At 39.4% G+C, this 23,226-nt stretch overlaps 1 protein-coding gene across 4 annotated transcripts in view; it reads left to right on the top strand.

The window, feature by feature from the left end:
• ICA1 (islet cell autoantigen 1) overlaps positions 1 to 23,226 on the top strand; it is a 113,537-nt gene that overhangs the window by 8,805 nt on the left and 81,506 nt on the right. For 2 of the 4 annotated variants that reach the window (XM_081102172.1, XM_081102173.1), the window contains exons 2-4: positions 11,338 to 11,374; positions 14,151 to 14,316; positions 17,913 to 17,985. In XM_081102172.1, the coding sequence (XP_080958298.1) occupies positions 11,338 to 11,374; positions 14,151 to 14,316; positions 17,913 to 17,985 (276 nt within the window). Of the gene's footprint in view, positions 1 to 6,412; positions 6,542 to 11,275; positions 11,375 to 14,150; positions 14,317 to 17,912; positions 17,986 to 23,226 lie in introns of all 4 variants that reach the window. The other 2 variants (XM_081102175.1, XM_081102174.1) reach the window with 2 other exon arrangements.

Genomic DNA, 23,226 nt, shown 5'->3' with positions numbered 1-23,226 from the left:
TCTCTCCAAGCTTTGAGTGATCCTGCGGAGGCATAAAAATTATTTGATCATTTCTTTAAGATGCTTTATTATGAATTTAACTTTAAAGAAAAAGAACCTTGTAAAAAATCAAGAAAAGGAAAAAAGAACCTTGTAAACAAGTGTCTCTGTAATTACTCTGATTGCTGACATTATGCTAATGTGTAATTTCATGGATTTGTGGTCACTGTATTCACAATTTTCCCCCCACCATGTCTGTAATATCGTTAACCATTTATTTCTACATATTTGCATATAAAATACATGTAATATAATTTATGTATGTATTTTGTATTTGTAGGTATATGTATATATTTTTATTTAATTTATTGGGGTGACATTGGTGAATAAAATTATATTGGTTTCAATTCTATAATACATCATTTCTGTATATTGGATTGTGTGTTCACTACCATAAGTCAAGACTCCTTCTACCACCATTTACCCCTCAACTACCTCCTCCACACCTCTTTCCCATACTGTTGTCTGTCTTTGAGTTTTTTGTTTTAGTTTGTGTGCTTAATCTCTTCATCTTTTCACCAAACCCCAAAGCCCTGCCCCTCTAACAGCTGTTAATCTGTTCTCTATATCTATGAGTCTGTTTCTATTTTGTTTATTAATTTATTTTGTTAATTAGATTCCACATAAAGTGAAATCATATGGTACTTGTCTTTCTCTGACTGACTTATTTCACTTAGCATAGTTACTCTCCATGTCCATCCATGCTGTTCCAAAAGGTTAGATTTCCTTTGTGTAAATGTACCACAACTTTTTATCCACTTTTCCACTGATGGGCACTTGGGCTGCTTCCAAATTTGGTTATTGTAAAAAATGCAATGAACATGGTATGCGTACATTCTTTTGAATTAGTGTTTAGGGTTTCTTTAGATATATTCCCAGAAGTAGAATCACTGGGTCATAAAGCAGTTCTATTTTTAAATTTTTGAGGTACCTCCATACTGCTTTCCACAGTAGCTACACTAATCTGCATTCCTACCAGCAGTGTATGAGGGTTCCCTTTTCTCTACATCCTCAGAGCTTGTTGTTTATTGATTTTATTGATGATAGCCACTCTGACTGGTGTGATGTGATATCTCATTGTGGTTTTAATTTGGATTTCTCTGATGATTAGTGATATTGTGCATCTTTTTTATGTCTATTGACCGTCTGTATGTCCTCTTTAGAGAAGTGTCTATTCAGGTCCTTTGCCCATTTTTTAATTGGATTGTTTGCTTTTTTGATGTTGAGTTTTATAAATTCTCTATAAATTTTGGATATTAACCTCTTATCAGATGTATCATTTACGAATATGTTCTCTCATTCAGTGGGTTCCCTTTTCATTTTGTTGATGGTTTCCTTTGCTGTGCAAAAAAAATTTAGTTTGATGTAGTCCCATTTGTTTATTTTTTTCCTTTGTTTCTCTTGCCTGAGGAGATAATATCAGAAAAAATATTTCTATGAGATATGTCTGAGATTTAACTGCCTATGTTTTCTTATAGGATTTTGAGTGTAATATTTAAGTTTTTAATCCATTTTTACCTTATTCTTGTGCAAGGTGTAAGAGAGTGGTTTAGTTTCTTTTTTTTTTTGCACGTATCTAATTTTCCCAGCATCATTTATTGAATAGACTATCTTTATTGTATGTTCTTTAACTTGTTTGAGACCTTTATCTGAGTAAGATATTCCTTGATTTGTCAACTTTTCAGGTTAAGCTTTTAGAGAAAAAGCCACCATAAGTACTAGAGATTAAAATCCATATGATAAATTCTCATGGACTTTTGAAAGTTATGTAAGCCAACCTAAATAAAATTAAAAGCTAATATAATTTACACAGCAAGGTTTTTAAGGTTTTTTAAAATAATCTTTTCTTTAGCAAAAAATAGCCTATTTGTTCTTTTGTATTTCCAGTCTTCTAATCCATTTAATGTTATTTGTTCTTGTAAATGTCTTGGAGATTTCTTGTTTTCACACGCCAGCTTCCTTGATATTGTTGCCAAGATTTTTGTTGTACCACAGATTAACACTTGAACACCCTTTGCAATCAGGGCTTTAAATATGAGAAAGAAGGGCAAGCAAAATGTAGACTATGCCCCTTGTGAGCCATCTGAGTTGTATGTGGTTTATTTTGTTTTTAATTTGTTTGTGGGGACATAATTTTTTTACTAATTTTAATGTAAGGAGGAAAACCTTTTAGAGGCTATCTTGGCTATTGTGTTTTAGTTTCTTAGAAGATGAGATGTTATGTTTGATATTTCCCTTTGAGAAACGTCCCTTAGAATAGAGGCAGAGACTCCTGAAAACTTGATCTTTAACTTGGTCTTGGCTGCCTTTGCTCCATTTTTGGAATCCCAATCTCCTCATCTTTAGAAAAAGATGTGTTCATCATCTCTAAACTTTCTCTTATATATGCATGTCTCTAAAAGTAATTAAAAAATAGCGTTGTGGCTTTTGTGACTGAGGGCATTCTAGATGTCAGCCAGCCCACTCTATTATTTTATAGATAAGCAAAGGCCAGATGGGTGGAGTACCTTGGAGGAGGCAGAAGTTTGTGGCATGGCCATGGGTTTACTGGCTTTCATTTTACATTGAGCAGCATATAGGGAGACGAGTTATATTGGTATTAAAATATTTACTTTGGGGGTATGATTTTAATAGATTTAGGGCATCATTAAGGTAAATTAATGCCAATGTAATACCTGAGCTGTTTCAAAATGGAAATGAGATAATACTTTAAAATTCAGATTTTAGCAGTGACTTACATGTGTATGGTCTAAATAAAAACTCATCCATCTTTTAGCTGTCTTGAATAAGGTTAGAATTCTGTTTTCTTCTTGTAAGATTTTCTGACTCATAGAATTAAAGTATGACTCACAAAATTAAAGCATGATCACACTTCACTTTTGCTTGTGAATTTATGAAATGTCAAAAATTAGCTGTAGAAGACAAAACTTAATGAGAAACAGAATCCCTTTAAAGTTATATGGAATATTCAAGTAATCATAGCCTTAACAAAATCTGAAGGGAAAGGCTATGTGATATCTGAGAGATGGGAAAAACATAAAAGCTAGTTAAAATTACATAACTTTAATGCTTAGCTTTTGAAAGGATGGAAGCTAATTTAACTTCCCATCTTCCATAGGGATCTCTTTTTTTCAACTGTGTGAACACAATCTGATGAATCAATATTTTTTTAAAAAAAATAAGTATAGCTAATTATACCTGGAGGGTTGTTTCTACTGAAACTGTTTTAACATTTATACTTGAACACACTTATGGGAAATTTAAAAAAACTCATTGTTGACATAAGGGAAAGTGACTAGATATAAATTTCTGGGGGGGGGGGGGGAGATGAAAAGAAACATTCAAACATTATTTTAAAACTCGGTAGCTAGAACCACTGACAGATATTTTCTCTGTTCATTGGGCCAGCCATCAGCAGCCTATGTGGGAGCTCTGCTCTGAAGCTGGCTGGCTTTGTTCTCTCAGACCCCTTGTGATCTCTCCTGACCACAGGTCCCCATTCTGACAAGGAAGGGGCTTCATTTGATTGTGTCTCAATTTCCTCTAGGCTCTAAATTATGTGACTTGCAAAATTCCGAGGTTGCACCAGAGAAATAAACCCAATGACAAAACAAAATACTGAAAACTGGCAACATTTCTAAATGAAGTTAACCTGTGAGGTAACAAGAATATGGAGCTAGCAGAAAATTATGTAAGTTAGTATCGTGCAATTGGAAGCTAAGTCTAAGAGACATGCCACAGGTTTCCAACATTTGTGATGGATAGTCGAAGATGAACTCTCTAGACAGGGCATAGAAGGTGTTCACTATATGTGCAATAAAGAGCATTGAGTGTCTACCCCTCCAGTGGCTACAGAATATATCTAAATGCTGCAAGTGACAACACAGATTGGCCCCTAGGTCTCCCCAGTCACATCATCTTTCTTAAAGTTATGGGGATGCACATCTGCTTGTGGTTGGTTGTATGCATACACCATGAAGTTTTACTGTGGAAGAATTTGTTCATTACTTTCTCTCTGCCTGGAGTAATACCACCCACCAACACTGGTGCGCACACACATACTCTTAACCTTCACATGGCCGGCCACTGCTGATTCTTAGAAACTCAGCCCCAAAGCCATGTAGGAAGTCAGCTCTGTGCTTTTCTCTCTCTGTTCCTCTAACCCTGAGCGCCTTCCTCATCATGGCACCCATTGCATATCAGGTAACACTTGGCATTCCCTGACTTCAGATTCTTTCTTTCGATTATACACAAATGGCCCCAAAAGTTAGTGGCATGTGGTGATGTGTAATTTTACTGAGGATTAATTTTAAACAATTTTTCTGTATTTCATCAAATACATATATATATATATATATATATATATATACATATATATATATATATGTATATATGTATATACACACACACACACACACACACACATTGCTAATGGGATCTTTTACCATTTTATGTTCCACAAAGAAAAAAAAATGGTGGCCAAACAGTTGACTAGATATCAATTGTAGGACACATCCCAGTTTTAGGGATGTTGAAATGTGAACAGATTGGCATCTTATTCCGTGACGTGTGGTGCTATGAAGCTGGTGTTTGGGAATGAGTAATTTTACTATGAGATTATTCAAATGTACAACTTCATACCAATAATACTGTAAGACTCTGTTCTGTTCTCTTAAAAAGTATGTTTTCTGTGGGGGAGGCGGGTATAGCCACTTCCCAAAGAAAGCTAGAGGCTAGTGTACACAACAGAACTGAAGAGCTCTAAGACGGTGACAATTTTTAGTTAGAAAATAGCAATTTTGAATAAATCGGAGAGGAAAATGACAAAGTTGGCAGAGGCTCAGATCTGCAATTCAAGAGACTCCACCTTCTGTTCAGTACAGATACAAGAAAAAGGGATTCTGGACTCAGTTCAGCTAGTACTCCAGCTAACAGAAAAGCTGCTCACTGATGGAAGAGAAACTCTACTGCTAATGTTGGAAAGGCAGTTCATTTAAACATGAAACTACACAAGAAACAGGACACAGGAAGTGCGGTTTCAGAAATATTGAAATATTTCTGTGGGTTGAGAGTAGTGATATGGTGAAATGTAGCTACTGATCTTACCTTTGCTGTAAGGGTTGGCTGAAGAATTTTAGATTCTTTGCATAACCCAAAAATAATCAGAGGTGCCATTAGCTAACTCCATAAGTGAGCCAGAACAAATGTTTGGTGCTGCTGAAGACAGCCTATACGGAATGAAAATACTTTCCCATGTTCTGTCTCCAAGGAAGAAACTTCAGTATCAGAGTTTAAGGCAGCCAAGGACAGACTAACTTCTCTTCTTTGTGGCAATGCATCAAACTTTTAAAAAGCAGGCTTGCTTTAGCATTCTGTGAACCTAGCAGACTTGCAAAAATATTTTGGGGGTATTTAGAAAAAACTTTTGCTTATGTATTGACCTCTAGTATGTTCAAAATGGCTTCACAGTGGTTATAGGAAATAAAAACAAGTGGAACAGTTATAGCCTGTCCACATAGGTAGATAAAATGATCACCAATAAATCAATAAGCAATAAGTGTTGGCAAGGATGTGGAGAAAAGGGAACCCTCATGCACTGTTGGTAGGATTGCAAATTAGTGCATCCCCTATGGGAAACAGTATGGACGTACCTCAAAAATTAGTAACAGAACTAGCATGTGACCCAGCAATCTCACTGTGGGTACTTATCCCCCCAAACCCCAAAACACTAATTTGAAAAGATGCATGTTCATTGCAGCATTACTTATACTATCCAAAATATGGACTCAACTTAGGTGTCCACTGATGGACAATTGGATAAAGAACAGGTGGTACATGTCTACAATGGAATATTGCTTGGTCATAAAAATACTGAAATCTTACCATCTGGACAGCATGGATGGACCTAGAGGGTATTATGCTAAGTGAAATAAGTCAGACAGAGAATGACAAATACCATATGATTTCACTTTATATGTGCAATCTAAAAAACAAAATAAAACAGAAATAAGCTCATAGATATAAAGAAGAGACATGGTTGTGAGGTGGGGGCGGGGGTTGGCGGGCTGGGAGAAAAAGATGAAGGGATTAAGATGTGCAAGTGGGTGATTACAAAAATAGTCACAGGAATGTAAAGTGCAGCATCGAGAGTATAATCAATAATACTGTATTAAGTACTTATTGTACCGGGGGGTACTGGACTTATCGGGGGCATCACTTTGTACGTTTATAAATGTTTTACTTATACGCTGTAAGGAAAAAAAGACACCACCACAAGCATGCAAGAAAAGCAAAGAGGAAAAATGATCATAATTACTGCACAGAACCCCAGTACAAAATCTGAACAGACTATTCCTCCTCCCTGTTCTTCCAGTTCTACCCACAGGGCAAGCTGGTCTCTCAGCCACATGGATGTGGCCCAGAACAGCTGTGGTTTTAATGCCTGGCCTTGGAGCAGGAGGTCAACGGATTGCATCCCCATCAAGGTGCAGCCTGGAAAAGTGTAAGAGAATTAGGTTGGTGGTCATAGTGTCACCCAAGCAGGAGGTGCTGACCTCAACAACGTCCCACCTCTGAGCAGGGAGACATCTTTCCCTTTTATTTCTTGTCTTAGCCTGTTCCTCACTAACTCACCTGCCCCACCCACCCTCAAAGTTGTTACATCAAAATTAGGAACTTGGTTTCCATTGATCTGTTAACTCTTGGACGCCTACTTCTTTGAGTGGGTCTTAATTATAACTGATTCTTCCGCCACTCGTGGGTATAAATCATGCTGGATTTAACAGTACTGGTGCCTTTGTTTTTTCTTACATGGCACTCATAGTCCATAAGCAACTTGAAACTTGCTCCTCTCTGCTTATCGCCCAAGGAAAGGTGGCCACAAGCAGAACGTTGGGGAAGTGCCATTAGAAAGGTGGAGGCATGATCCCATTCATTCTGGGCTTCTTCCGTAAGGGCCTCCTGGCAGAAGTGGAGCAAGTGGAGCCTTTGCAGAATCCTGAACTGAAGTATTAGCTAATCATAGACTTTATTGTACTTGACAGAGGAAATGATATTTTTACAGCAGAATTTACAAATTTGGAGATTCATGATATTTTTATAGGCCCCTTGCAAATGTCAAGAGTCTGATGAGGCTGGAAATTATGTTTATATGCCTGTCTTAACTGTTCAACCTACACTGTCCAAAGCAGTATCCACTAAGTACACGTGGTTATTTGAGCAGGTAAAGTGGCTAGGCTCAGTGGCTTTGTCTTGTAAGTGTAAAATGCACACCTGATTTCAGACTTGTTATAAAAACTCAAGTGCAAAGTATATCAGTAGTAATTTTTTATTGATTACATGTTGAAGTAATATTTTAGATATATTAAGTAAAGTATATTATTTTTAACATGGCTGTTAGATCATTTAAAATTACATATGTAGCTCATATTACATTTCTATTGTGCAGAGCCGATCTCGACTGTTAAGTTTCCTGGCACGTGTTAATTAGATGCTTAATGTATGTTTGATAAACCAAACTGCTGAACTGGAATGAATGAATGGATGAGAATTGTAATGATTTTTTAAAGTATTGATTTTGACACTGTGGGTTTAGGAAGTGCTAGAGCAAAATGAGATGGTTTTGTCAGGAAATATGAAAGTTGTTTATTAATTGTTCCTGGTGGATGGGGCTAGATGTACATTAAAGGAGATGCAAGTCCTGGCTGCAGCTGCCCTGCCCTGAGACATTCAGCTGTGTCCTGTGGAGTTGACTTGATTTTGCCACCCATGACCCCTTTGCTCAAGTTGCGTATAACCCAGCGGTTTATTCAAGAAAAATCCATTTCCAGAAAGAAATTTTCCTGTGCACCGCTTAGCTGTGGTACTCAGACTTTAATGTGCTTACGAATCACTTGCAGCCCTAGCCGATTTGGTTTAGAGGGTAGAGCGTCAGCCGGCGGACTGAAGGGTTCTGGGTTTGATTCTGGTCAAGAGCAGGTACCTCGGTTGCAGGTTCAATCCCTGGCCCTGGTCAGATCTTGATGTGTCTCTCTCACATCAATGTTTCTCTGTCTCCATCTCTCCCCTTCCCTTTCACTCTCTCTAAAAATCAATTGAAAAATATCCTTGGATAAAGATTAACAACAACAACAAAAAAGACAAAAAAATAACAGAAAAAGAATCACTTGCAAAGCCTGTTACAAATGCAGGTTCTCAGACCTGTTCCCAGAGATACTGGTTCAGCAGGTAGGGGATGGGGCCCAGGAATCGATGTGTTGACACTCCAGAAGATTCCAGTGTAAATGATATCTCGGAGAACACTGCCACATGGCGTCATAATCTGGAAGCCCAGGTAAAAGGAGCCGTGTGCTCAGTGATTTTATTATCTGTCTTACCACAAAGAACTTAAATTTTTTAATGTTCAAAAATTTATCAAAAAGTTGCAGCAAATGAAATCATCAGCAGTGAAAAGGCAACTTACTGAATAGGAGAAAATATTTGGAAACCATATACCTGATAATGGGTTAACAGCCAGACTATCCAGTACTCCTATAATGCAATAACAAAACAAAACAAAAAACAGTTACCCAATTAGAAAGTAGGCAAATGATTTGAATGACATTTCTCCAAAGAGGACACGCAAATGGCCAATAAGTATATGGAAAGATGGTTACCGACACTAATAATCAGGGAAATGCAAACCAAAACCACAATGACATATCACCTCACACCCATTAGGATGACTGCTATCGAAAAGTCCAGAAAATAACAGGTGTTGATGAAGATGTGGAGAAATTGAAGCACTGTTGGAGGGACTGTAAAATGGTGCAGTCACTGTGGGGGAAAGTATGAAGGTTCTTTACAAAATGAAAAATAGAACTGCCATTTGATCTAGCAATCCCACTTCTGGTCCATATCTTAAAAAAATAAAAACAGGATCTTAGCCATAACTGGTTTGGCTCAGTGGATAGAGCGTCGGCCTGCGGACTGAAGGGTCCCAGGTTCGATTCCGGTCAAGGGCATGTACCTGGGCTGTGGGCACATCCCCAGTAGGGGGTGTGCAGGAGGCAGCTGATCGATGTTTCTCTCTCATCAATGTTTCTAACTCTCTATCCCTCTCCCTTCTTCTCTGTAAAAAATCAATAAAAGATATTTTAAAAACACACATAAAACAGGATCGTAAAGAGATATTTTCACACCCATGTTTATTGCAGCATTATGCACAATAGCCAAGATGTGGAAGCCAGCTAAATGTCCATCGTGAATGAATGGATAAAGGAGCTCCATACACACAATGGAATATTATTCAGCCTTAAAAAGGAAGGAAAACCTGTCATACGTTAGAATATGGATGAACCTTGAGGACATTGTTCTAAGTGAAATAAGCCAATCACAGGACAAAGGCTGCATGATTCTACTTACATGAAATACCTAAGATAGTCAAACTCAGAAAGTAGAATGGTGGTTGCTAGGGGCTGGAGGAGGAGAAGCAGGGAGTTGTTCAGTGGGTATATAGTATCAGTCATGCAAGATGAAAACGTTCTGGAGATCTGTTGTACAACAATGTTATAGTTAACAATACTGTACTATACACTTAAAAATGGTTAAGAGAGTTCTAGCCGGTTTGTCTTAGTGCTTAGAGCATTGGCCCGAGGACTGAAGGGTTACGGGTTTGATTCCGGTCAAGGGTACATACCTAGGTTGCAAGCTTGATCCCCAGCCCCAGTAGTGTATGTACAGAGGCAACCAATTGATGTGTCTCTCTCACATTAATGTTTCTCTGTCTCTCTGTCTCTCCCCCTCCCTCCACTCTCTCTAAAAATCAATGGGGGGGGGAGGGGAGAAATTTTTTAAAGAGAATAAATTTGTCTTATTTTTTTACTGCAATAAAAATATTAATCAGAAAGTACTAATTATCCTAATAGTTCCTGGTGAAATCCAACTTGAGGAAAGACTATAATAATTTCATTTCCTTGAACAGTATCTTTTTATGAGAAGTTTCGTTGAAAGCTTTGAGCTAAGTAAAGTAAATGTGTCCTTGCTGTGAGGCTGTGTGGGAGGTTCATGGCCTCTCCACGATTTACTGAGCAGAGGGCAAGGCTTACTCATCACGACTGTCATTTCCAAAGCAACTCGTCCAAAACCTGGGTGCCCTCCAGGAGGGAGAGAGATGCTGATTACAGGATGCTGTCATTCCAGCAGCATCTGGACACTCAAAGAAAATGTCCTTCTTCCTCTCACCTGAAGCCTGGAATTTCAACACTCAATTTAGTTCCATTAACATATTTTTTTTAAAGCCTGTGGAACTTTAATCATCTCAGGGGTCCTAGTTTTCAGGACCCTTCCTAAGGCAAAGGGAGAAGGATTGCATTGGTTTTGTTGGCGGAGCCAGAAGCACCCAGACTAGCACACTGAGCATCCACTCGCAGCCAGCAATCCGTGTCTGGCCAGAGGCCATCCCTTAGGTAGTGAGCTCACCACTCTTTCCAGTAACTGGTAGGTAAGTGTGGCTGGGTTAGCTGGCTCCGCCCTCCCTTTTGGCTGGCAGCTTCCCTGAGTGGGGCAAATGGAGTGAGGGGCAAAGGCATCAAGTGACTTCCATATTTATGAGTGAGATGAAAATACAGTATTAGGCTGGTAAAAACAGCAATAAATACATTTTTCTCCTTTTTACCCTTTTTCTGTTTGTTTTTTGTTTTTGCAGTGGGCTGGTTCAGGTTTTTTAAATACTGATTCTGAGTTATTTCAAATCTCTGAAGAGGCATACGGATGCAGTACTTGCCACCCAGCTTAACAGAGAACACTGCGGGCACAGTTGAAGTCCCTGCATGTACCTCTTGAATAATAGCCTCCACCCCCACCCCACCCCCCCACCCCCACTGCAGTGGTAACTGTTATCTGGAATTTAGTGTTCATTATTCCTAAGCAGTTCTTTATACCTTTGCTATATAATATTTCTATGCTTCAGTTGGTTACAGTATATTGCTTTGCATGATATGATCTCATTTTATGTAGTCTTCTACAACCTTCCCTTGTCATTCAACCTGCTTTTGTTCACTTGTTAAACTTCATTTGGGATATTTCTTCCATGTTACTTAGCTAAACTATTCTTGACAACAGTGTACAGTGTTATTGCATAGTAGTGTTGGGCCCCTAAAATACAGCTAGAAGGGGTTTAGATTGGAATTTTATGTGTCAATTTAACATATAATTATAATATAGTGTGTAACTGTTAAACATATTTGTTTTATTTCAGGTTCTAATATAACTTATCCTCTCATGCTTTTCCCCTGCCCCTTCTCCCCAAACCATCAACAGTAGGAAAAGAAGAAGGAAACATGTCAGGACACAAATGGTAAGTAATTTGTTGCCTGTTTTGAATTGGGAGAGGCCAATGAAAGAGGAAAACACATAGTAGATGCTCAATAAATGTCTATCGAATAGAAAAATCAATAGTCACGTTAGCCACAGTAACCTCTTAGCCCCTATTCCAATGTTGGGTATAGTCAAGTTCAATACCCTATTAAATGTGATGTGGAAACTAAGTAACCAAAAATATTATAAGTTCTTACCTAATGAGTATTCTCTAAGAAATTCGTGTATAAATTTTCTCTTGAGAATCTAATGTTGGCTTTTCTTATCACCGTTTCTTCAAATGTAAAAAGTTAGTATATTTATTTTATCATTATCTTATTTGCAACTTCTAATATTAGGGTTATAAGGGAATTTTATGTAGGCAAACTATAAAATTGAATGAATATGAACTCAGACTCATTAATTTATACTCATGACTTTAACCTTCATGAACATTCAAGAGGCAATCACTGTTGGAATTAATGATGATAAATAAAATAGGCATGGTAATCATACGGCAATGTTAGTACCAACTCTTATGTGCCTATAGCACATCTAAACAGCATGGGTAACATGTTATAAATTCCAGATCTGTTTCAAGCAGTGTTTCTGAACCCTTGGCCCACCAGGCAAGCAGATCTTTGTCTTGTTTTACCACCTTAAATTTGTACCATGAAAAATGTGGTGCATACTTTTTATTGATCAAATGAGCAATTAATTACAACAAGAGAATGTGCTTTCTAATCCCTCCTCTCTCAGTAGAGAAGCAATCAGCTCTAGGTTCTCTTTAATATAAAATGTCAAATTTTTGCATCTCTTAAAATGTAATGGGTTTTAAAGGGTAATTAATAAATGGCAAAGGGGTTTAGTTTCCCTGAGTATCCTTATTTGACAGCTTTCTAAGTAAGTGATGTCAGATTTTTTTAAATTACTCCATCTACCTCATTAAGACAAGGGTTGATGGTTTTGTCCTGTGACCCTCCTGATGGCTGTCACACCGAGGCAGCGGGCTCTGGGCTCAGGGAAGTAGGTAGTCACTTGTATAAGAGACAGCAGAGCCCCAAGAAGTGGGCCTTCCCCAAAGGCTTTCTCCCACTCACTCAGCCAGTTCTCTGCTTGCCACTGAATTACAAGGGCTGCAGAGACTGTTGGAATGATCACTGGACTGGGATTCAGGGGCCTGGATTTTAATCCTGTGAGACTACAGACAAGATTCTTAACCTTTGAAAACTGAAGTTTTCTCATTTGTTAAATGACTGAGGGTGGAGTGAGGCATTTTCACTAGATCTCTAAAGTCCCTTTGGTTTTTTTCAAAATGAAATTCTTTTTACTGTTAATCCATGACCTTTTGGGGTGGGGTGGGGGGACACCATACAAAGAAGTCTACCCAATTCCCCATTCTTGAAAATTCCATTCCCCTGAAATAACCATAGTTTGGGGGGTGGGGCTATATTCTTCCAATCTATTAACATACACACTCTATAGAGAGATTATCTTTTACATAAATGTTATAGATATTTTCATCCTATTTCCTATTATGTAAGCTCATAAGAAAACTTCTAAATAGTGCAGAAACCATGAAAGTCCCTCCAATCCTACTTCTCTCTCTAAAGATAACCTTTGCTGAGAACGTCATCTGAAATCCCTTATGATGTTTTAAGAATAAACCTGTGAATTGAAAATTGTAAATGTTATCTGGAAGGAGATTATAAGTCATCAGGTTTTGAGATGCAGGTATTTTGATATTGCAGCTCATGTTTTAGGACACAGGCCTGGCATATTTTGAGTGGCAATAGCATGGGTTAGAATATGTCTGGATAGGAGCGACATCGAGGTCCTATGTGAGCCTCTGGAGCAGGAACTGTAGACAGGGGGCGGGTGTAGACATGGGGAGGGATGCAGCACCAATGGCAAACTTCCTGTTAATATTTGAGGTACTCTGGTCACTTTTACAGAATTCCATTTTTTTCTTAATTTTTTTTCTAATTTCTTTTTTATTTGATCTTCACTATATTTTCCCAGAAGAATGTAATGTATTTTAAGCATTTATATTTAATAAACTACAGTTTTAATATCAGAAATCTGTAATTTTTTTAATATTCTTAAATTTTATTTGACTTTGGTAAGAGATATACCCTCTTAATAATATTTTAAGTGTACAATGCAGTGTTGTTAACTCTGGGTGCAAAGTTGCATCTCTAGAATTTATTCATCTGACATAATTGAAACTTTATGACCATTGACTAGCAATTTCCCATTCCCCTCTCACCCCATCCAGCCCCTGGTAGCCACCATTCTACTGTCTGAGTTGAGTTTGACTATTTTAGGCACCTCTGTGACAGATGGTAAGCACGCTATTTTTCAGCGCCTTATCTCTGCTTTCCTGCCATCACTTCAGTGTAGGCCGTTCTGCTGGAGTGGAGAGAACATTGGTGTCTGGCTTTATCTCTGACTCAGGATCGACTTGAGCCAGTCACCCTGCCTGGCTTGGCCTCACTTTCTACCAGGGGTGTGTCCTGCCTGCCGATATCTACACTCAGTGGTGGAGGTTCAGTTTCTAAAATTTCCTGCAAAAGTTATTTCATTTCTTCACTAACTTTTAAGCTTTTGGAGTCAGAGTTGATTGACATTTTTGGTGTAATAATCATAAAGGAAAGTATTTATATGTTTATGAATGCTGTAAGTGTATAGTTTAATGTTTAGGTGAGTTCGTTCACACTAAACTATCTCAGTCATTATGAACGTCATGAGTAAAATAGCTCTTTGAATGTTTTTAGCAGTTACCCCTGGGACTTGCAGGATCGGTATGCTCAGGACAAGTCCGTGGTAAATAAGATGCAGCAGAAGTACTGGGAGACGAAACAGGCCTTTATTAAAGCCACGGGGAAGAAGGAGGATGAACATGTTGTGGCCTCTGACGCAGACCTGGATGCCAAGCTGGAGGTGAGCACTGTTTCTCTCTGCCCCAGCACAGCCGTCCTGCTTCCGTCAGGGTTCTAGAGTGACTCACCTGGGCAAGCATAGGTGTGCTTATATTTGAAAATCTATTGCAAACAACTCGTTCATGAGGAAAATCTGGGATCAATCCAATCCCAGCCTATTTAAACAAACAAACACCTACAGATTCTCGTGTAACTATCCATATGCCTCTGTTGATTTATAGGGTTTTTTTACACTTCGTTGGAATGCATGGAATGTGGTAAATTCTCAGTAAATGTTTGTTGAAAAACATTAATGCAATTAAAGAACCACTGCCAGTGATATCAACCCCAGGGGTCTGGCAAATATTTACATTTTAAAATGTATTTTATTGATTTTTTTATAGAGAGGAAGGGAGAGGGATAGAGCGTTAGAAACATCCATAGTCAAACCTGGGACCCTTCAGTCTGCAGGCCGATGCTCTGTCCACTGAGCCAAACCGGTTAGGGCCAATATTTACATCTTGAAAAAGAAAAAAGGGTCCTGGCCAGTGTGGCTTAGTTGGTTGGAGCATCGTCCTGTGCACTGAAATGTTGAGGGTTCGATCCCTGGTCGGTGCATATGGGAGGCAGCCAATCAATGTTCTCCCGCTCCCTCTCCTTTCTCTCTCTCTCTCTCTCTCTCTCTCTCTCTCTCTCTCTCTCCCTCCCTCCCTCCCTCCCTCCCTCCCTCCCTCCCTCCCTCCCTCTCTCCCTTCCTCTTTCTCTAAAATAATTTTTTTTAAAAAAAAAAAAAAGGATGAATAACTGGTTCTGTAAAGCAGAGTCTAGTAGGCTTGGTGTCCTACCCTGGAAAATTCTAGAGTGAATTCACAAAGCAGAAATTTAGTTAGACTAGTTAATAATACAGTACACTGACTTCATATCTGGTTGATCCTGGAATACCAATATAACTGGTAGAAGACCCACTAACTCCCTGTCTTCTTAGACATTCTGCCAGTAGTTTAGATTAAAATTTAAAAAGTTTACTTCCGTGAACGATAGGCCACTGAGAGGGAAAATATGTTGCGTGACCTGAAAGACTTCAAAGTGATCTCCACATTTAATGTGTAAACTAAGTTAATTTGCTCAACAGTTAATGGGACTAACACAGCTCAAGATTTCAGAAAGCTTGGTGAGAAGGGTGGCCAAGATGGTGGAAGTCGTGGTTGTATTAGAACAGAGAGAGGTTTAAGGGGAGATAGGTTAGTTGTCAACTATATAGGAAGGTCTGTCATGTGGAAGAGGGATAATTCATTCTATGCATCTGAGGGTAGAACCAGACCCAGGCCAGTATGCGTAGTACTCATCTCTCATGAAATTATCTCAGATGTTGGTTGGTTTGCCTATTCTTCCTCCAGTAGGAGGTCAAATTCCATGTCTGCCTTAGTCACCACTGCACCCTCAGCCAGTCACACAGTACACATTCAGGAACCATTGGCGGAATAAGTGTACATGTTGATGCAATTAATATTAGTTCCCGACCCTCCCTCTGTCATTGGAATTGTTCAAAATAGAAGCTGGGTTTGACAGGGATGTTCTAATGGAGATTGCGCCAATGGAGAAAAGTACCACCAGGTACTGTTCTGATTTTAGTATTTTGAATACAGTTGAAATGATTATAAGTTGCTAATGCTTTTCAGATTGTATAGCTTTATGTTTCTCTACTTAACATCCTAGTAAATACAAGCCTCATTCAGAAAGGATTTTACTGTGTTAATCCTTTGTACATTAAACACAGCACAACAATTTTATATTTAGACTCTTGCAGGGGCATTTTTACACAACCAACTATACTTATAAAAATAGCTGCTGTCCGATGGTTAGAGTGTCCAAAGCACTTAGCTGTGACTAATAATTTGACACATGATAGAGGTTTCTGTTGCAGAAATGTTAACACTGGCGTTGATGTTTATAGAGAGACTGGATTCCATCAACCACCAATAAACCATATGAAAACTGCAAACCATGTTGATGTGTTCCTACACTGTTACCCATATAGGGCAAGCCTAAAAACAAGAAAGCTGTGTGCCAAGCCAAAATCATGGTCAGATTGCATTCCAGTCTGTCGGGAAGTTAATGTAGAAGTGTTGCACTAAGTTCCAATATTTGTCAAAATTGCTTGTTAGTAAAACCATCTTCTCAAAAATAGCTCTAAGTACAAGAACAAGCAACACTAACCTGACGGAAGTCTTTCAGGGGGGACACTGCAGAGGAGACCGACCAGACGGCGGAAATGTTTCTCCTCTTTCGCTGGGCGTGGTTACTGGAGTGTGTACAGTTGTCAGGCGCACAGAACTAACACTGCAGAGGCGTGCATTTTACCGCATTTAATTTATATGCAGTTTTTAAAACGTGAACAGTGACAACAGATCAGATCCTGAACGTACTTTTGGAATTTCCTCGCTCCCGTATTTGAGAGTTGGTATGTGTTGCTGGTTGGTGGCCCAGAATACTGATATCAAGCATTTGTTAAGGCACAGAATTCAGACTGCTGATTTTCTATTTTGTTTGAGCGTAAAGTGTTGTTGTTTTTCTTTTCTACACAGGTAGTGGATGCCTTATAATGAAATGAGATTTAGTAAAATTTATACTGTGTCCAAGTTTTATCATAGTAAGGCATAAGCTCATATGTATGCCTTCATTTTTATTAATGTGGTTGTATATATTATGAAGCAGATCATCAGTTTTGACTAAAACAGGGAAGGGCTTTTCTAGTACCAGGACATAATTGCTGCATCACCAGGGCAGTAAGCTCAGAGGGAGAGCGGGAAAGCCTGCCTGTTGTCTGCCAGGCGTTCTCATTGAGACCAGCCCTGGCCTCTGGGTTGGTGGAGAAAGTGGGAAGTATCTCTTCTATCTTCTCCTGAGCTGTCTCCGTTTCCGAAGCAAAGACCAGGTCACCATGAGTTAAAAGTACAGCCCACCTGCTTTTCCCTTCACTTCCTCTGTGATGGCTATAGCATAGCATTCCGTCTCTTCTCCGTGTGTTTTATGAAATCATTGGGACAATCAGGAGTGATGGGGCTGCTAGGCAAACTCCATGTCACCAGAGGTCTTCTCAACAGACACAACACTCAGCTGATTGATTTCTCTTGGCTTTTTATGGAGTTGTTTGAGCATGCCACAGAGGACATTAGGATCACCGACTAAGTTACTCTCATGTTTTAAATACAATGTTTATTTGACAGATTCTCCATTTTTAAAAAAGACCGCAAGTGGTAAAAGAAATAAATTGGATTATGAATGAAAATTGGGTCTCTGGTTTACCAAGTCATCTAATTGGGCCCTTCACTTAGGATTTCTGTTTTTCAGCTATTATTTCAATTGTCTGGAGGAAATCGTTCTGCAGATCTTAATTTAGATTGCGGAGATGATGAATAAATATATACAGACACTAGGAGCATACTGGAAGGCTTTGATCACAGTTTCTGTACAGTCCGCCACATGCCACCAAGCACACTTGGTCACATGATCTTGTTTTTAGTGGGCAAATCAAACACTAGGTTGTCTTGAGTGTGATTATTTTTTATTTCACTGCTCTCTGTTTTATTTCGCATTTTGTTTGTATTTTTATTACAGCTGTTTCACTCAATTCAGAGAACCTGTTTGGACCTGTCTAAAGCAATTGTACTCTATCAAAAGAGAATATGTTGTAAGTATACCATAAGTACGAATATTGATCTATTAGTAAAAAAAATAGGATGTTTTGCTTTACTGTATCACTGCATGTGCTTAGGAAGTAAGACAAAGAAACTGCTGGTTAGGAGTGTTTGTCTTTGCTCTCTAAGTGGTGGGGAGGAGGCCTTTAATAATTTTATCAGAAATCCTTTACATAGGCAGTTTACCTTTCAATGCAAGTACCGTAATAGGAGAATTTTATATTGGGTCTCCCATAATTAAATATATGCCATTTCTTTTTCTAATTATAAACAAGTTTTGTCAGTGCTTATATCTTGCCATTTTTAAAATTTGGTTTTTTTAAATTGCCTTGGCTCTCTTATTTCTAATCTTGTTGGTTTTGAAATGACCAAATGGAGGGAGAAGGCACATACAGGTAATGCATTGACAGTGTTCTATTGACAGCGCTTCCTGGTCAACATTGTTTTATTGGTTGTTGGGTTACTAGGGAACAAGACTTTCCTATGGCCATCCCGTCCTAAAATCATTACCAACAATGTTATCTCTGAAATGCTGAATATCAAGTTGTAGACTAGTATGTTTTTATATTTCCATTTGTGGGTGATTTAATCGTACAGTTTCTATACGAGACTAACTGGGAAGTTTTCCTGTTTTTAACTGCTGTCAGACACCTTTCCAGTAGTCATGAATTAACAATTGGTCGTTTTCCTTTATTAGTAACCTTCTATTAAGACAGTTTGGGGATAAGTACAAAGTCCTAGGACTCAGAGGCAGAATTCTGTAAATTGTCTATGCTACTGCTTACTGAGTTGGAGCGAAGGTTTCTCCGGGGCTGTGATGCCGTCGTCTTGAGCAGGAAAACAAGGCACAGGACACACACCTCCACCACGTCCACATTCCGTCCGTCTCAGTGACAGGTCCATTGGCCACCTGAACACCCTTCAGGACTCAGTGGTTCTCAAACTTCCTAATGCCACAACCCTTTAATACAGTTCCTCGTGTTGTGGTGACCCCCAATTTCATTGTTACAAATTGAACCTAATTAAAGCATAGTGATTAATCACAAAACAATATGTAATTACATATGTGTTTTCCGATGGTCTTAGGCGACCCCTGTGAAAGGGTCGTTCGACCCCCAAAGGGGATGCGACCCACAGGTTGAGAACCGCTGCTTCAGGTTCTCCTTCTCGCCATCTTCATTGCCTCTGTCTCAGGTCAGCCCACACCATCACTCTCTCGATTTGCTGCATCAGCTTCCTACCTGGTTTCCCTGCCTCCATTCGTGCCTCCTCCAGCCCACTGCCTCCACTGCAATCACAGAGCAATAGGTCGGCTCCCGGAGCCCTCAGTGGTCAAAGCTGGGACAATCTGAGCAACAAAATAAATGGACTGTGTTGGATTATAGCCTGTAAAGTGAAATAAAGATTCATAAAATCTATATGGAAATAAACAAACAAGGAGGAGTGACAGCTCCTCCATATGAAATAACTCCAATTAATAAATATGGAAAGAACGAGGAAGCCACAAAATCCTCAGTAGGCAAACACCACAGTAAGAATCAGGGCGGTTAGGCTGCACTGAAAGATGTTATAATTCATGAATGGAAGTTTGAGGAGAAACTGGAGATTTGCATAGTCTCGTGTATTTCCCTTTCCCCTACCCCCCAAGATTTTTAGTAATTACAAAAGGGAAAAAATAATTTTACAGTAGAGAAACCCAGTCAACAGCATCCACAAAAGGGATCCAGGTGAACATAACCAGTGAGATGTGTGGTGATATCATACCATGCACTCCACCTGTGTGGTTTCTTTCCCCCAAATCCATAACCCCATTCTCATCCTGAGAAATCAGACAAACCCACATTGAGGTAAATCCTATAGAATACCTGACAAGGTCTCTTAAAGGGCATCAAGGTCGTGAAAGAAGAGAAAGCCCGAGAACTATCCCAGATGGAAGGAGGCTGGGGAGACGACAGCTCAATGTTGTGGGGGATCCTGGATCAGGTCCCGGAACAGAAACGTGACATTAATGGGAAAACTAGTAAAATTCCAATAAGGTTGTGGTCTGGTCACTAGTATTGCACCAGTGTCCGTTTTCTACTTGTGATCATTGAGCCATGGTGTCATGTAAGATGCTAACTTTAGGGGATGCTGACGAAGGGTATAGAAGAACTCTGTATTCCACTGACAGTTTTGCTATGAGCCTAAAATTACAATTAAAACTCTTACAAAAATGTACACTGGAACACATTGCTTCTCTGCAGAAAAGCCTCCAGTCGTGCTTACAATAAGATCCAAACTGCCATACCCTGGCTTGTAAATTCCTTCGTGATCGGCCCCACCCGTCCCTCCAGCCACCTTTCTCCTTACCCACCAGGTGACCTGAGGCCTTTTGCAGTTACTGTTTCCTCTATGGGAAGGGTCCCTGCCCTAATTCTCTCAAGAGTGGCCCCTTCTTGTCATTCAGAGGACAACTTCATGGTCACCTGCCCAGAGATACCTTCTTACCACCACAAAGCAGCCACAAATCTCTCTCACTCTCTCTGGCACTGAGTTTGCGATTCCGTATTTTTTTGTTTTCCATCTCCTGCTGCTTGAACGTAAGCTTCCTCTGAGCAGGTACCTTGTGTGCCTTGTTCATTTCTCTAAGACCATCCATAAATTAATTCACTCTGTGCTGCGTGAATTCATGCTGCCAAGCTAATTGCTTTTATAGTTCTTTAGTTGCCTTTTTAGGGCACGTCTGAAAATCTAATTAGCAATTAAATATAAATAGGTTTTTATTTGTCTCTGAATTTTTAAACCCTAGGAAAATGAGAACTTACAAACTTTTGAGTTATGTCTTACCTTAGAAGAAGTGTAAATGTCTATAAGTTAACTGCAGTATTTTTTAAATTAGCGTTAAGGAATGAACATCTCTTCTCAGAAAATGATGGCCATCACTAAGTAATCAACCTGGAGCCTGATGCAGCTCAAACTCTTTCCACCGCCCTCTGAGCAACACTGCCAATTAGAGTCTAGCTCTCAAATTGGAAACTGTCTGCCGCCCCAGGGTCAAGCCTCAAGTGCACCAAGTAACAAAAAGTGATTTTTCAAATGCTTTTACCTACTTAGGCTTATTTAGGAAAGAGTACATTTCACCAACCATGTAATCATCCAGGTTCCGTGAATTGGTTTCTTCCTAGCCTTAAGCTAAGTGTGTTCATTTGTATGTGACTTGAGGCTTCAAGGTAAAGGTGACAGTAGCCTCATGCAATTATGAACACGAATGTGAAATTCCTCCCCACAGGGAAAGTTTCATTGTGGAACTGAGTGAGTCTTACATTAGTAAGTGAAGAGAAGAAGGAATAAAAGGCATTTTAAAAAAAATAACAAAACTTCACCCAGCCAGTGTGGCTCAGTAGTTGAGCATTGATCCAGGAACCAAGAGGTCGAGGTTCAAGTCCTGGTTAGGGCACATGCCAGGGTTGTGGGCTTGATCCCCAGTGGAAGGCATAGAGGAGGCAGCCTGTTGATGATGTTTCTCTCTCATCGATGTTTCTATATCTCTATCCCTCTCCCTTCCTCTTTCTCTAAAAATCAATAAAGGAAAACACATTTTAAAAAAACAACCCTTCTTATAATTATAGGAATTTTTTAAAGCTACATAGAACCATGGCATAAATATCAGATAAGCATTTAAAGTGAAACAAAGTACAGGGATAACAAGGGGGAAAGTATAGTTAATCCAGTTTCCCCAATTAAAGCATTTTCCTGGGAAAGCCATAGTTTTGATGAGGTTCTGTCCTGAGAAATCTTAGATTCTCATGGGAAATAGACACCTACAAACACTCTGATACCAGATGCTGAGAGGACATTGCTGACAGAGAAAAAGGGATCAACCACTTCACGGAGGATGTAGCCGTTGAGCTGGACTTTGACCATGAACTTGATTTTGAGAGGCAGAAGAGGAAGGAGGTAGTCATTCATCTCTCAGGAAGAATGGATTCTAAAAGCCTCTTCCTCCTCTGGAATGTCTCCAGCAAACCACAGTCACAAATTAATAAGGGAGAATAGAGCATTTGACCTTCACCTTTGGATTTGTGGTTCTGGGCTAACATTCTGTAGCCATTCTTGGAGAGGTTGTGTCAGACACGGGGCATTCTCAAAGAAATCGGGATGGTTCATGAAAACGGACCGGAATTCAGGCAGTATTTAAAAAGTAGTTTTAGAGGCACATGATGTGTAAAAGCATCAATCCAGAAATGTGAAATAAGAGTGGTCGTGTTCAGAGGCTGTCCATAGCAAATGCTGTGTTTAGGCACAGTGCTCTCCAGGGAGCTCAGTGTCACTCCTTGCTCAGCTGGTGGTGAGTGTGTATTCGGGACCAGTGGCTGCATAAGGGCTCACTGGTCACTGGTTGGGTGCACTGTGTTTGATTCAACTATCCCCACGATAGGGAAAAAGAGTGTTCTGCTATTATAAATCACGATGCTGTGATTATCTTTGTATATACATCTTTGTGCTCATTTTACCACTTCGTTAGGATGTGCTCCTAACAGAAGTGCAATGTCAAAAGAGACATTTATATTTACTGCCAAATCAATCTATAGAAAAGCTTGTGCCAGTCACTAGCTCACCCAATAGTGTCATCTGAGGTTACCTTTAAATATAAGGACCAATATAAATATTGAATCATTATGTTGTATATCTGAAACGAATCTAATGTATGTCAATTATACATCAACTGAAAAAAAATAAGACCAAGATTAGGCATAACTGGGTCAGATTTTTATTCTAGCTCTGCATTTAAAAAATTCACCAAGTCATCAACCTACCCACCCTCGCTCCTCATCCCCACCACCAACCAAAAACCTGGGTCACAGATAAAGTATTTGAATTGCTAACTCAGAAAGCAGAGATCAAAGAGTCAGCAGGAGAGAAAAGCAGAAGGAAACTGACCCTCCATTGTAGGCAGCCACCGAAGATTCCCACAGTCATACCCCACAAACTTAACTTTTTCATTTCAGCTCCAAACAGCACATTATCGGCTCGCTTTTCAGGACAGAGGTCATTTTCTGGTTCCGATTACAGGGCACCAAATGCACTGACAGATGTACTCAAGTGAATTTGATCCCTCGTTTTTTGTAAATGGAAGAACAGCACAAAAGTTAAATGGAGGGGGTGGGGAGCTTACCTTGTAACCTGTCACTTGGATTTCATTTCATCTCATCTTGGACGCTGGCGGAGAGAGGACCTTGGGGTTGGTCTCTGTC

Source organism: Myotis nattereri (assembly GCF_964212035.1).
Source record: "Myotis nattereri genome assembly, chromosome: 11".
NCBI classification, from domain to species: domain Eukaryota; kingdom Metazoa; phylum Chordata; class Mammalia; order Chiroptera; family Vespertilionidae; genus Myotis; species Myotis nattereri.
The sequence above is the reverse complement of the archived record's forward strand: the minus strand, read 5'-3'. Positions and strand labels throughout refer to the sequence as shown.